Genomic DNA, 13249 nt, shown 5'->3' with positions numbered 1-13249 from the left:
CACAGCGGAGTCGGACCGTGGTAATCCTCCTCCAGTAGCCTGCACAGCCCCTTCTGAGGGCTAGCCATTTAAGGAGGAGGAGGAGGAGGAGGAGGAGGAGGAGGAGGAGGAGGAGGAGGAGGAGGAGGAGGAGGAGGCTTCCATTCTAGCCCAGCATGACACAGTCACCTTCACTCTAGAGTAGGACCCAGTAATGGGTGAACTTTCTCCTGCTAGTCTCTTCTCCCCATTCTCCCCATATTGGTGTGTGTGTGTGTGTGTGTGTGTGTGTGTGTGTGTGTGTGTGTGTGTGTGTGAATGCGTGCGCACACATTCATGGAGGCCGGAGGAGTATCCTGGGTGCCCGTTCTATTCCTCTCTACACTCTCACTGAACCTACAGCTAGGCTGCAGCCAGCACGCCCAACAGTTCTCTACCTTCCACACCGCTAGAGTCATGGGGGGCATGAACCCTGGATGGCTTTCTTCCTGGGTGCCAGGATCTCAGGGTTTTATGTTCACACAGCAAATACTCTCATCGCCCAAGCCCCCTCTCCAGCCCCCAGCCTGTTCTTTTAATCTGTTTGTTGTTGTTTGTTTTTTCAAGACAAGAGTTTCTCTGTGTAGCCTTGGCTGTTCTGGACTAGCTTTGTGGACCAGGCTGGCCTTGAACTCACAGCGATTTGCCTGCCTTTGCCTCTCAAGTGCTGGGATTAAAGGTGTGCACCACCACACCCGGCCTTTAATCTGGGTTTAAACACGTTAATAACTGCTGTGACTTTGTTCCCCAATCACATAGCTACAGTCCTTTATGTCTACAGAGTTTAGATGAAGGAGAGCCTTAGTCCTGAGGACACAGATCCTTGGCAACTGATTCAGTTTGCTTATCTCTGCTTTTAAACCTCCTAAGAGGGGCCCTAGGCTGCATTTCCTTGGGAAAATGCAATGTAAGATAGGTAGAAAGGAACAAACAAACAAAAAAAAAGGGAAAGGAACTTTGTGGATTTTGTGTCACTTTGGTGGTAGAAGGAAGTGGTTTTAATTTCATCTTTTAGCCATTAAACCAAAGCCAATACACACACACACACACATACACACACACACACACACACACACACACACACACACACACACGCACGCGTGCACACACACATATATACATGTACACACACATACACATGTACATGCACACACTCACACACATATACACATGTACACACACACACATGCACATGTGCGCGCACACACACATATACACATGTACACACACATATACACATGTACACGCACACACTCACACACACATACACATGTATGTACGTAAACACACACACACACACACACACACACACACACACACACACACGCACACACGAGGGACCTGGATTGACGCTTCACTTCGTGTGGTCTTCTTGGAGAGGAAGGTGTATTGTGTACATAGTTCATGGTCGGTGAGGGTTATCTTTTTTTTTTTCTAGATGAGGGTTGTCATTTGGAAGCTTCGGATAGTGCTTCAAATCTGTTCTGTATTGTTATTAAAAAAAAAAAAAACTACAGGCTTGATACTTCATAAAGAGAAGAGGTTTATTTTGGCTCATAGTTTCAGAGGCTAGGCCACAAGAGTGCCCGTCTGGTGAGGACCCCCTCTCTGTCACAGCAGATGGCGTCACATACTATAAGTGCGAGAGCTCACATAGGCAGAGAGGAAGCAAGAGATGAGGTGGGGCCAGGCTTGTGGGGACCATCAGCACTGATCCCCTCACCAGTGACCTCTTGCTAGGCTCCACCTCCTACACTTTCAACACTATCACCTTGGGGGACCAAACTTCCAGCACACACCTTTGGAGACAAACTGTATTCAAACCGGAACTGACGGGGGAGGCAGGAGTCTCCACACTGTGGGGACTTGTGTGCACAAGCAGCTCTCAGCCACTCCAGGAGCCCAGAGTGAGTTCCTCTCTCCAGCATCACATGCAGACTCCACAAGGGCTTACTGTTTGCCCTTGTGATAGTGTTTATACCACAGGAAGTGAAAGGCACCATAAAGTGGGTTTTCCAAGGTGTGCTGGTTTTGGGAGACTCCAGTGCAGAGAGAGTTTTGGGATGGACAGTTTTGTTGGGTTTCAAGCACAGCTGCTTGGAACAAAACACAAGGAGCCACCACTCCCCCCCCCCCCCCCCCGCCTGCCCCTCCCCCATGCTACCCCAGGTCAATGGAACATCGCCAGGTTTAAAAACCACCATGATGCATATTTCCAGGCTAATGAAAGCTAAGCCAGAATGTCTGATTCTAAGATTTGTCACACTACTTGGTAAAAATCTACATCTCAACAACATGTAATCACACAATCAACTAATCACAGAGAATAACAGTAAAATCGTGCTTGACAAATTGTAGTCAACCTGTATGCTGCTCTGATTTGAGGCTCATCGGAATCAGTTGTACGCTCTTTCTTTTTCCCAAAGACACGAGATTAAGACACATGGATGGACCAGGGTGTGAATGTTGAAGGGTCGTCTCTGGGAATCTAAAAAAGATCAGAAGATATTGGACTTTTGTTAACAAAGTGTTAGTCCACCAAAAATGCTATAACACGAAGGCATTTAGAAACAGAACAAGAGCCAGGCACAGAGGTGCACACCTTTAATCCCAGCACCTGGGAGGCAGAGGCAGGAGGATCTCTCTGAGTTCAAGGTCAGCCTGGTCTACAAAGAGAGTCCAAGACAGTTAAGGCTACACAGAGAAACCTTGTTTCAAAAAACCAAACCAAACCAACCAATGAACCAGAAAACCAAAACCAAATCCAGCCAAAACACCAGAAGAAGTTGGCATCAGTTTTTCTTTTTATCAGTTATGTAATTTCCGTATTTATTCCCATTTAGTCACAAACTTATCTTTGTGATACACATCTCCTACAGATGTGCTCACATTCTTTGAGATAGGGTATTTCTGCATGTCCTAGGTTGGCCTTCCGTTTGTGATCCCCCTGTCTCAGCTTCCAAAGCGGTGGGATTACAGGTGTATGCCTTCATGTCTGGATTGTGGGGCTTTTTTTCCTGCTTTGGTGTCAGGGATGGAGTTGAGGGCCTTTTGAATGCTAAGCATGTGCTCTGCCACTGAGCTACACCCCAGCACGGATGACCTGCCACCTACCCAGCAGCCCTGTAATCTCAAGGGCACACCATGCTAATGGACTCTCTGCCCATTGACTCATGTGGGCTGCAGGAGGCTGTGCCACAGAGAGATGTTTTCTGTGACAGTTCTGGGTGTAATTTTTGCAGCTCTCAAATAGAACAGCATCCTATATAGTGAATGACAGCAAGGCATGGAAAGGTGTGCCCAGAAACCTGATCAATTCATTTCAATTACTTTTATTAGTTTGGTTAACAGTTATTTTCTGCATAATTGAGCAGGCCAGAGGTCTTGTAAATGAGGCAATCAAAAGTCCACATCAATTGCATTTTGATAAAATATTTAAGGAAGCAATCTGCCATGTCCTTTCGCTTTTTTTTTTTTCCAGACAGTGTTTTTCTGTGTATCCCTGGTTGTCTTGGAACTCGATCTGTAGACCAGGCTAGCCTCAAACTCACAGAGATCCACCTGCCTTGGCCACTGGAGTGCTGCAATTACAGGCGTGAGCCACCACCACATGGTGGCTCCTTTTGCTATTTTGTGTGCTTTTTCTTTAACATCTGAAACAATCAAGCCAACATTTGAAGACATTTGGAGGCATGTAGGAAGTGGTGAGTGAAGGCAAAAAGAGATTTTTTTGTCATGGTTATAATATCCATATCAAGAACATTAAAGTCTATGTATGGGGTGATGACAGTAGGGACTTCCCTTACCATGTCAGTAAACTGGTCTGTACAAGCCATGCGAATCACTTCAGGTGTTGCTGGGCTATTCAAGGGGAAGATGTCACTCAGCCCTCTCTCCCTGCGGGCAGCGGTCACTGCGTCATATATGGCAAACAAAACCGAGGACCCCATGAACATGCCAGCCTCACCTAATCCCTGAGAAAAGTGTAAGAAGGCTGTTAGAGATGCAAGGTTCTTTGGAATTAATAATATGCACACATGTGCACACCCCACACAAGTGTGTATGAACAGGCACACATGTATACACACAGGCACACTCCATGCAAACATGCACATGCCATGCATACATGTGCCTGTGTGCGGGTATGCCATACGTATGAGGATGTGTATGGAAGAAGGCCTGGAGTTGGAGACATTGGCTAGTTAAAGGCTGTGTGCTCTAGAAAGCATGGAGCCAACACCCCCAACAATCAGTGACCCAAGGACATACAGCACAAAGAGCTTGAGTGGAGCTTGCTGAAACCAGACCCTGGTTTGGACAGGGTGTGGGAGAGGCTGCAGGAGAGAGAGAGAGAATTTACTGGAAGGTGTGAAGGCTGGATAAAGGGAGCTCTGAGCTGCTACACTTTGCCGACAATGTCCTAGCGACCTCAGCCTAGTGGAACGAGATGCCCAGAGACCCTCCACAGTCTTCACTGGATTTTGATTTGTTTCATCTTTCCTTGGGTTTCTGGAGCCTGTGAGCAGCACTTTTCTGCCTTTGGGGATTGACAATTCAAAGGAGAAAGCAAATTCATGCCTCATGATCTCTTGACAGAGGAGGCTGTTATGGGCTGAATTCAGTCTCTCTTTAAACACATGTTGAAGGCTCAACCTCTCAGTGCCTAGGAATGGGGCTGCATTCGGAGACCAAGTTTCTTAAGAGGTGACTAGGCTAAAAATGAGGCGATTCAGTTAGGCCCTTGACCAGTGTGACAAGGGCACAGGGGAGACTGGGACATAGATGGATACAGGTGACATTAGTAAGTCAAAGAAACCAACCCTGCAAGTGTCTCATCTGGGGATTTCCAGGAACCAGAGCCACGTGGGAAATGAATCTGCTCCAGTTGCCCAGTCATGGTGCTTTTCATTAAGGACCAACTGCTTTGTTATCTAACAATGAATAGAGAGGTTGTAAACGCTCACCTTGGACGAATAGATGGCTATGGGATTCCGAGAGCGCACCAGAGTGACGTAGAACTCCAGTGGTATCTCAGTGACGGTGGGGATTTTGTAGTCCTCTGGGCCCCGAGAGCGGAGCATACCCCCTGGGGAGTACTTCAGCTCCTCTATGGTGTAGAATCCCATGCCTTGGATAAACGCTCCCTCAATCTGTGGGCACAGTTTTGTGGGTGAGAAGTCTGTCATACTGGCTGAACAGATAACTCTAGTGGGAATGAAAGTGGAGCTCTGAGTCGCAGGAAGCCACTCTCGGAAGCCACTCTCGGAAGCGGCAGGTTTGAGATGCTGGTGCTGTCGTCTTGCCTGGCTTGACTTCTGGGACCGCACATAGCTAACATTTGCCTCGGCAGTGTTCCAAGTCTAGCGTGCTCCTTCTCATCTCTAAGTCTGTACATGTGTTTTCTCCTGATTACCCTCCCCCTGCCTACTTGCTCACCCCAGCCTGGCCACCTGGAAACTCTTATTCACCTTTCAAGTTCCGCATGAACAGTGACCACCTCTAAGGCCTGTTCCTTCGTTTCTTTCCTCTCTCTCTCCCTCCCTCCCTCTCTCCTCCGTCCCTTCCTCCCTCTTTTCTTCCTCCTTCTTTCTCCTTTTTCTTTCTATTTTTCAGATACAGTTTTGCTATGTATCCCAGGCTGAACTTGAGCTCACAATCTTCCTACAAATGTGACCCACAAAAGTCCCTTTTGGGTGTGGCCTAGAGTCACATACCTGCCCGATATCCAGAGCGGGGTTTATGCTGAAGGCGGCATCCATGAAGATGTCAGTTCTCAGGAGCTGCCCAGAGGGAGGAAATAGAAAACGGACAATTTTTTTTTTAAACTTAAAAAGGATCTCAAAACAAAATGGAACAAAGATTTACTGACAGGTCATGTTGGCTGCTATTTACAGAAAACACATCAGTGTTTGCATCCTGTGAAGGGGGCACTGCAAGCATCAGTCTACCTTGTGTGCTCCAGTCAGACAGTCGACTTCAACTTCAGAGCAGGCTGCGCCGTAGACATAGTATGGGTAGGCATCGCCTTCTCCCTTCTTCCAGTCCATGTTTGTCTGGTAGCCTCTGAAGAGAAGGAAGAGCAGAGAGAAAGTCACCTTTCCTTCAGGGGGCTCGTCAGGACATGGCTGTAGGGTCCTGAGGTGACCCGGCAGACAGGCCCCTGTAGGGGGGGGGGCGGCTGCTGTCCTTCTCCCTTGAGGGACTGTATGCTCAGGGAGCCTGCAGACTTGGGAGGACATGGATGGTTCTGGTGCCTGATCCTGCCCTGCAGTGTGCAGGGACAGGGCTGAGCTGGCTGTGTGTAGGATGGAGCTCCGTAATGATGGGGCATCTTGGCTGGTAACGGCTGCCACCGCGGGAGCTTCTGCTTGTTCCGCTCCTCGTTCTCCCCTCTCAGGAGAGGCTCCCATGACCACAAAACTAATCCTAGACACACACACACACACACACACACACACACACACAGAGATACACACAGACACACACAGACACTCACAGACACTCACAGACACACACAGAAACACAGACAGACAGACAGACAGACAGACAGACAGACACACACACACACACACACACACACACACACACACACACACACACACACACGACACTGCCCAGGTACAATACAAGCCAAAAGAAAAATGGCACCCACTTGAAATACCCTGTGGCCGAGAGGCTGATGGATTCTTCAAAGGCTTTTGCAACCTGAAAAACATGATTTGTTTTTTAAAAAAATAGACGTTCCTGGGAAGAAGAGCACCTTCTGTACTGGGCTCTTTTCTTGCCTGAACCAAGGTCCATATTCATATTTCCTCCCTGAGAGACTTAAGCCGGTGTGCAGGATACAGGACATGCTTTGTGGTGGAGGGCCTTGAGGTGACTGCTGGCTGCACTCTGGGCTTCTCTCACCACGTAGCTATTTTCTGATTTTTCCATTTTTAGTCTTTCAAATTAGTAAAGGGACTCTACTCTCCCTTACCCAGGACTTGCCCTGTAGGCAGTCGGCACAGGGAGCAGGCCCAGGCGGGCTATGCTTCAGAACTCGCCCTGCTCTTATGCTCTGTGAAGACCCAGCTCAGAACTGCAGTGAGAGCTCAGTGAACACATATACCTTTGAAAACATAGAAGAAAATGCTAAGAAGAAAACACTAAGCTCTTGGATGGGTGCTGACCACCAGTGAATGCATTTAGGACTTTGCCCGTATGTGTGTGTGTGTGTGTGTGTGTGTGTGTGTCTGTGTGTGTGTCTGTGTGTGTGTCTGTGTGTGTGTCTGTCTCTGTATGTCCGTCTGTGCATGTCTGTGTGTCTCTGTGTATGTCTGTGTCTATGTGCATGTGTGTGTCTCTATGTGTCTTTGTGTGTGTGTGTGTGTGTGTGTGTGCTGTGTATGTGTATGTGTGGTATGTGTGTGTGTGGTGTGTATATGTGGTATGTGTGTATGTGCATGTGTGTTTGTGTGTCTCTGTGTGCGTGTGGTTTGTGTGTCTGTGTGTGGTGTGGTATTACTTCTTTCTGGCTGGGGTAGTAAAGAGAACACTCACCCATTCCTCCCACTTTCCTTTAGGGTTTTTCCTGATGATGGGACGGAGACGGTCCAGAAGGATTTGGCAGGCATTCTGAAAAGCAAATGTTTACAGTGACATTAGGACTAAAAAGCACAGAGATCAGCAAAATGTTAATGATTCTGGAGGATGTTAGTGGCGGCTCTTTTGTAGACTTGTTTCTGTCTCTTGTAGGGATTCTTAAATTGGAGTGGCGTCCTGCAGCATTGACTTGAGGTCAGCAGTGTTGTTAAATGTGCACCAGCACTGATGTTGTTATAACTCCTCTATGTCTATGTACACAACTGAAGATGAGATGATGCACACTATTTACACAACCAAAATGATGTGCACTAGTCTACACACTAATACAATTCAAAAATAGCAACAACAATTTGAGAGCTGATACTGTTTTTCTGGAGCTAAAGTATATGGTGGACCGTGGGGGAGATGTGGACCCTGAGCACAGCTACTTCTGAGCTGGGCATGCTGACTCTGTGCCAGTTGCCAGTGGACGGGTCAGTTTTCTTCCTGCTTTTCTTGTTTAAATGCATTTTACATCTTATTACATCTACTTAACAGGCAAGAAAATATCCGCTACACATGCTGCCCATCTGCACCCCACTGTTTCCCCCACTCCTTCCTCCCCCCTCACCTGTCTCTCCCTCTCTTTCTTCCCCCCACATCTCTGTCTTCTCTGTCTCTCCCAGGGTCTCATTCTACAGCCCTGCTGGCTTTAAACACATGGCAATCCTCCTGTCTCCGCTCCTAACTACTGGGACTATAAATGCAAGTTATCATGGCTGGCTTATTTTAAATTTTCTTGTCTCATATATGTTGTGAATATTTTCTTTAGTGTGTTGTAATTTTTATTTATGGTATCTTACTGTATATAGTTTGTATTTTTCTTAAAAGACTTATTTTATTTATGTAAATGTGTCCAAATGTCTGTGTGTCTGTACACATACGTGTGGGTGCCTACCAGGGTCAGAAGAGGGCACAGACACCATGGAAGTTACAGGTGGTCGTGAGCCTGCCAATGTCTGGGTTAGTAACTGAACTCGGTCCTCTGAAGGAGCAGGGAGCAGCCCTAACCAGTGAGCCTTGTCTCTAGCTCCCAAGTATATGTTTTTTTATTAAGTCAAATTTATCTACCTCTTTTTATTTCTAGTGGTTTCTAAGTTGGGATTTGCTTCACAATAAAGATTTCCCAGTGCCAAGATCAGAGGAAAAAAAACTTTGATGAAAACAAACAAACAAACAAACAAACAGGGGGGGGGCGGGGAAGGGCTGGAGTGATGGCTCAGATGTAAAGAGCACTGGCTGTTTTTCCAGTGGTCAGGGGTTCAATTCCCAGCAACCACATGGCAGCTCCCAGTTGTTTGTAGCTTCAGTTCTAGGGGATCCGACACCCTCACACAGACATACATGTAGGCAAAACATCAATATGCATGAAACAAAAATAAATAAATTAAAAAGGAAAAATGTAAAACTGGATATCAGATTAGTTAGATATATCAATCAAAAAATCAACTTTTTTTTTTTTTTGAGACGGTGTCTTGCCATGTAATCTTACTGTGTAGACAAGGCTGGCCTAGAACTCATAGACATCTGCCTGCCCCTGCCTCTGCCTCCCCAGTCTGAGATTAAAGGGACGTGCCATAGCACCTTTAATGTTCTCTCTTTACTCTATCTGGAAGCTTTTTATCTTATTTTCTTTTATTTTTGAGACAGTGTCTCCCTACGCAGACCAGGCTGGCCTTGAATGGCTGGCAGTACTTTAGCCTCAGCCTCGGGGTGCTGGGATTGTAGAAGTAAAGCGGCTATTATAAGAGGCCCCTACATGTTTAAAAAAAAACCTTGCATTTTATTTTTGTGTATGGGTGTTTGTTTGTATTTGTGTTTGCAAACCCTGAGCATGTCCAGTGTCCAAACGAGGGCACTGGATCCCCTGGGAGAGCCACTGAGTGCTCTCTCCAGCTCCATCATGCAGATTTTTTTTTTTGACACGCTTTCTCTGTGTAGCCTTGGCAGTCCCAGCACTTGCTCTCTAGACCAGGCTGGCCTTGAACTCAAGGGTCTGCCTGTCCCTGTACCCCAGGCGCTGAGATTAAATACCACTCCTAGCTCCTACACATTTTTTTTAAATTGTCTTGTCTTACAGTGTGTTTTGGCTCTAAATGTGGAGAGAGAGAGAGAGAGAGAGAGAGAGAGAGAGAGAGAGAGAGAGAGAGAGAGAGAGAGATATCTCATGATAACATTCCATCACAAGGTGGTTATGTTGATGGCCCAGGATATGATTGTTTCAATTTAAAAATATTTCGGTTGAGTGGCCTGGGCTTAGTTGGTAGGGTACTTACTTATCATACAGGAAGGCCTGAGTTTGACCCCGCAGCACCACATAAAACAAGGCTGCTGGTGTGTGGCTGATACAGCAGACTGGGGTCATGGAGGGGCAGGCTGGGGGCAGGTGCTGCATTCCCCTGACCTTCAAGTCACTTTGTGTCATGCTAACCTTGTAGCCCTCTCAGATTCCTGAGAAGGAACTCATGCTAAGGATGGCAACTATGGCGGCTAAATTCTTTTCCAATTTAATTGTTAGTCATCCTAGTTAAAGATAAAGCCAGGGTGACAAAGCCACCGTGGGATGGATGGTTACCTTTACTTGCCAGTGCCTTTACTTTGCTGTGTTTATTATTTTTTTCTTTCTTTCTTTCTTTCTTTCTTTCTTTCTTTCTTTCTTTCTTTCTTTCTTTCTTTTTGGTTTTTCGAGACAAGGTTTCTCTGTGTAGCTCTGGCTGTCCTAAACTTGCTTTGTAGACCAGGCTGGCCTCGAACTCACAGTGATCTGCCTGCCTCTGCCTCCCGAGTGCTGGGATTAAAGACATGCGCCACCACGCCAGGCTTGTGTTTAATATTTTTCAACGCTTGTTTTCCTCCTCTTCTTTCTCTTCCTCCTCCTTTTCTTCTTTCTCTTCCTCTTCCTTTTCTTCTTTCTCTTTCTCCTCCTCGTCTTCTTCCTCCTCCCTCTCTCTCTCCTCTTTTTTCTTCCTCTTTGTCCTCTTCTTCTAGTGGGGGGCAGCTGCTAGCCCTGCTAGCTCACAGCACCCCCATTCCTGCTGGATGCACTTCTGCCTACGTTAGCAGAGTCAGACAATGTGCGAAAGGACGTCAGTTGCAGTTTCTCTGTAGTTTTGTGCTCCAGAGGGAGAACTTAATTTGGGGTCAAAGGTGCCCTAGCAATAGCCACGCCGTGCCTACATTTATTTCCGAATGAAATGTATAAAATGAAATGTGGCCACTTACGTGTCTTAGCAAAGTTGGAATTTCCTAGGGCATTTCCTTGGGCATTGGTTCCATAGCTTTTAAGAAGGATGATATTAACTAAAATGTTGATATGGTTAAATAAGCTTAGGAAGAGCAGCAAGATGGTGTTAAATAGGCACATTTACTGTAGGACTCGTCTGAGCCTTTACTGTGCAGATATGCATCATAGGCGTCTTTGAGTGGGATGGAGAAACGCTCGGCTTCCACCCAGCACTTTATGGAGCCCCTGTCCCGGGGAACACATTCTGGGAAGTGAGCTCCCTATGATGAGACATTTGGCAGTCTGGAAACGTCCCTTTTTGTCCAGGTATGGTCATTTTGTAGAGATGGTCTTTGTGGGAGACTAATTGCCCATCAGTGCTTTTCTAGAGTTTGGGAGTAGAGAGGAAGGAGGTGACAGCTGCAGTGTGCTAACAGTTCTCTGATAGAGATGGTACTTGTATCCTCAGTTTCCCAGAAAAGGAAATGGGTTCCTGGAAGCCTGGAAAGTTGTTTGGCCTCAACTCTTCATGAAGCCAAGGTGGCACTTCCGGGACTGCTCTGCTGTGCTGGGCGACGGGGAGAGACTCCGACCCCGGATGAAGGGAAGTTGCTGCACCAGACACAGGTTATGGTCAACAGCGGAGGCACCAAATGGCTCTGCCAGAACTTGCTGAGTGGGCTAAAATGTCTCATCCTCCATAAAAGAACAAGTGTGACAAGAACCCCTCACCGCCATCCTCGGGGCCCTGAGACAGGAACCGGAAATCACCTGTATGGCCCTTCCATTGACGTCCGTGCCCATGGAGCCCGCGGTGAAGACAGCATTGGGCACGGTGACGGTGCTGGTTTCCGACAGGTGCACGTACGACTGTGGGATGTTGAGTTCTCGACTGGCCACCTGCCAGAGGCGGAAGAAAAGCAGCGTTCACTTCATTGGCTAAGCCCTCTTCCAAGTGAAAAAACAAAAAACAAACAACAACAACAACAACAACCCAAACAACCTTACAATCTTTCTAGAGTTGAGCATGAAGCCTGTCTGTCCTGATACAGGCCAGATGCTCACTGGGTTTTAGATGGCTCTGTCGGGGACACATTTCTTTTTGGAGCCAGATGGCTAACTAAACAGCCTATCTGTGCTTTCTTTTATACCTGTCTCGTGGCAGCCATGCGCTGGCACGGCCACTCTGCGCGCAGGGTTTAGAGGGCACATGGAGGCCAGCTCAAAGCTCTGGGCCTACTGTTTCAGTTGCTCTTTCTCCTCTGGGTTCTACAGACCGTTCAACAGTGCTTTCCTCAGGGACGCTTTCCAGGGTCAGGGTTGTAATGAAGTACGGCACTGGCAGAGCGGGTCCTAGAGCTCGGTATAGCCTTCTGTGCTAAGAACCTTATCAAAGGGTGTTTATTTGAAAAGAATTGGTCTTTTCCTTGTTTCTCAATGAGAGGCTATTTCTTATTGATAAGCATTTTTCATACACATTCAAAACAAACAAACCAACCAACCAACCAACCAACTAAACAACCATGTTTTAGGGTAGTAAAATGTCTCAGTGGGTAAGAGTGCCAGCTGCCAAAATAGGTAGCCACATTCCCTGAAACCCACAGGATTCACTCCCGCTGCCTTCTGATCTCCGCATGCACACCGTAATGGTGTCCATGCAAACACACGTGCGCATGCGCGTGCACACGTGCACATACACACATGAATAAATGTGAGGAAATCAGTGTTTTGGGTCAACACAAAATAGTGGGTTTTGTCATGTGTCTCCACACACACACACACACACACACACACACACACACACACATACACACACACACACACACATACACACACACATACACACACACACTCACACACACACACTCACACACACTCACACACTCACACACTCACACACACACTCACACACACACACACACACACACACACTCACACACACACACACATACTCACACACACACACACACACACACGTTCTCATCTGGCCCCCCACCTCCCATAACACTTTTCATTCAAATTTCATATTCAACAGTTTTTATTTCACACTAACAAAAAGAAATGAAGGTTTTCTATTGCAATGATCTTGCGGAGTAGTAGAGCGATGTTTTGAATTAGGGTACACAACAGCGGCCAGCCATGTGAACGGGCCCCTTAAATAGAGTATATGCTTTTTTCCCCCCTTTCCTTACCACTCCCTTCAGAATAGAAGGGTGCTTGGTTTGCCCAGCCCTCTAAGCAGGTTGCAGCTGGGCCTGTGGTGAGCTCACGTGTCCACTCCACACGAGTGTGAACCCGCAAGAGCTCAAGTCTCGTCATGTGCAGCATTCATTTCTAACCGAGGATCTGAGTGGACACAGTCTTGCTTTGAGTCCTTACCAT

The 13249-nt window shown here is 47.0% G+C and overlaps 1 protein-coding gene across 4 annotated transcripts in view; it reads right to left on the bottom strand.

Annotated features, from left to right (window-relative positions):
* Window positions 1-1541: 1541 nt before the first annotated feature.
* The window catches only part of LOC311595701 (aldehyde oxidase 4), a 59424-nt gene continuing 47716 nt past the window's right edge, over window positions 1542-13249 (bottom strand). For all 4 annotated transcript variants that reach the window (XM_084778662.1, XM_084778665.1, XM_084778663.1 and 1 more), the window contains 8 exons: window positions 11639-11767; window positions 7561-7635; window positions 6671-6723; window positions 5967-6081; window positions 5733-5798; window positions 4983-5168; window positions 3825-3992; window positions 1542-2506 (listed from right to left, as the gene is read on the bottom strand). In XM_084778662.1, the coding sequence (XP_084634788.1) occupies window positions 2453-2506; window positions 3825-3992; window positions 4983-5168; window positions 5733-5798; window positions 5967-6081; window positions 6671-6723; window positions 7561-7635; window positions 11639-11767 (846 nt within the window). In that variant the 3' untranslated portion in view covers window positions 1542-2452. The remainder of the gene's footprint in view (window positions 2507-3824; window positions 3993-4982; window positions 5169-5732; window positions 5799-5966; window positions 6082-6670; window positions 6724-7560; window positions 7636-11638; window positions 11768-13249) is intronic.

The sequence above is a fragment of the Acomys minous genome (assembly GCF_964271855.1).
Source record: "Acomys minous genome assembly, chromosome: 4".
Classification (NCBI taxonomy): domain Eukaryota; kingdom Metazoa; phylum Chordata; class Mammalia; order Rodentia; family Muridae; genus Acomys; species Acomys minous.
The sequence above is the reverse complement of the archived record's forward strand: the minus strand, read 5'-3'. Positions and strand labels throughout refer to the sequence as shown.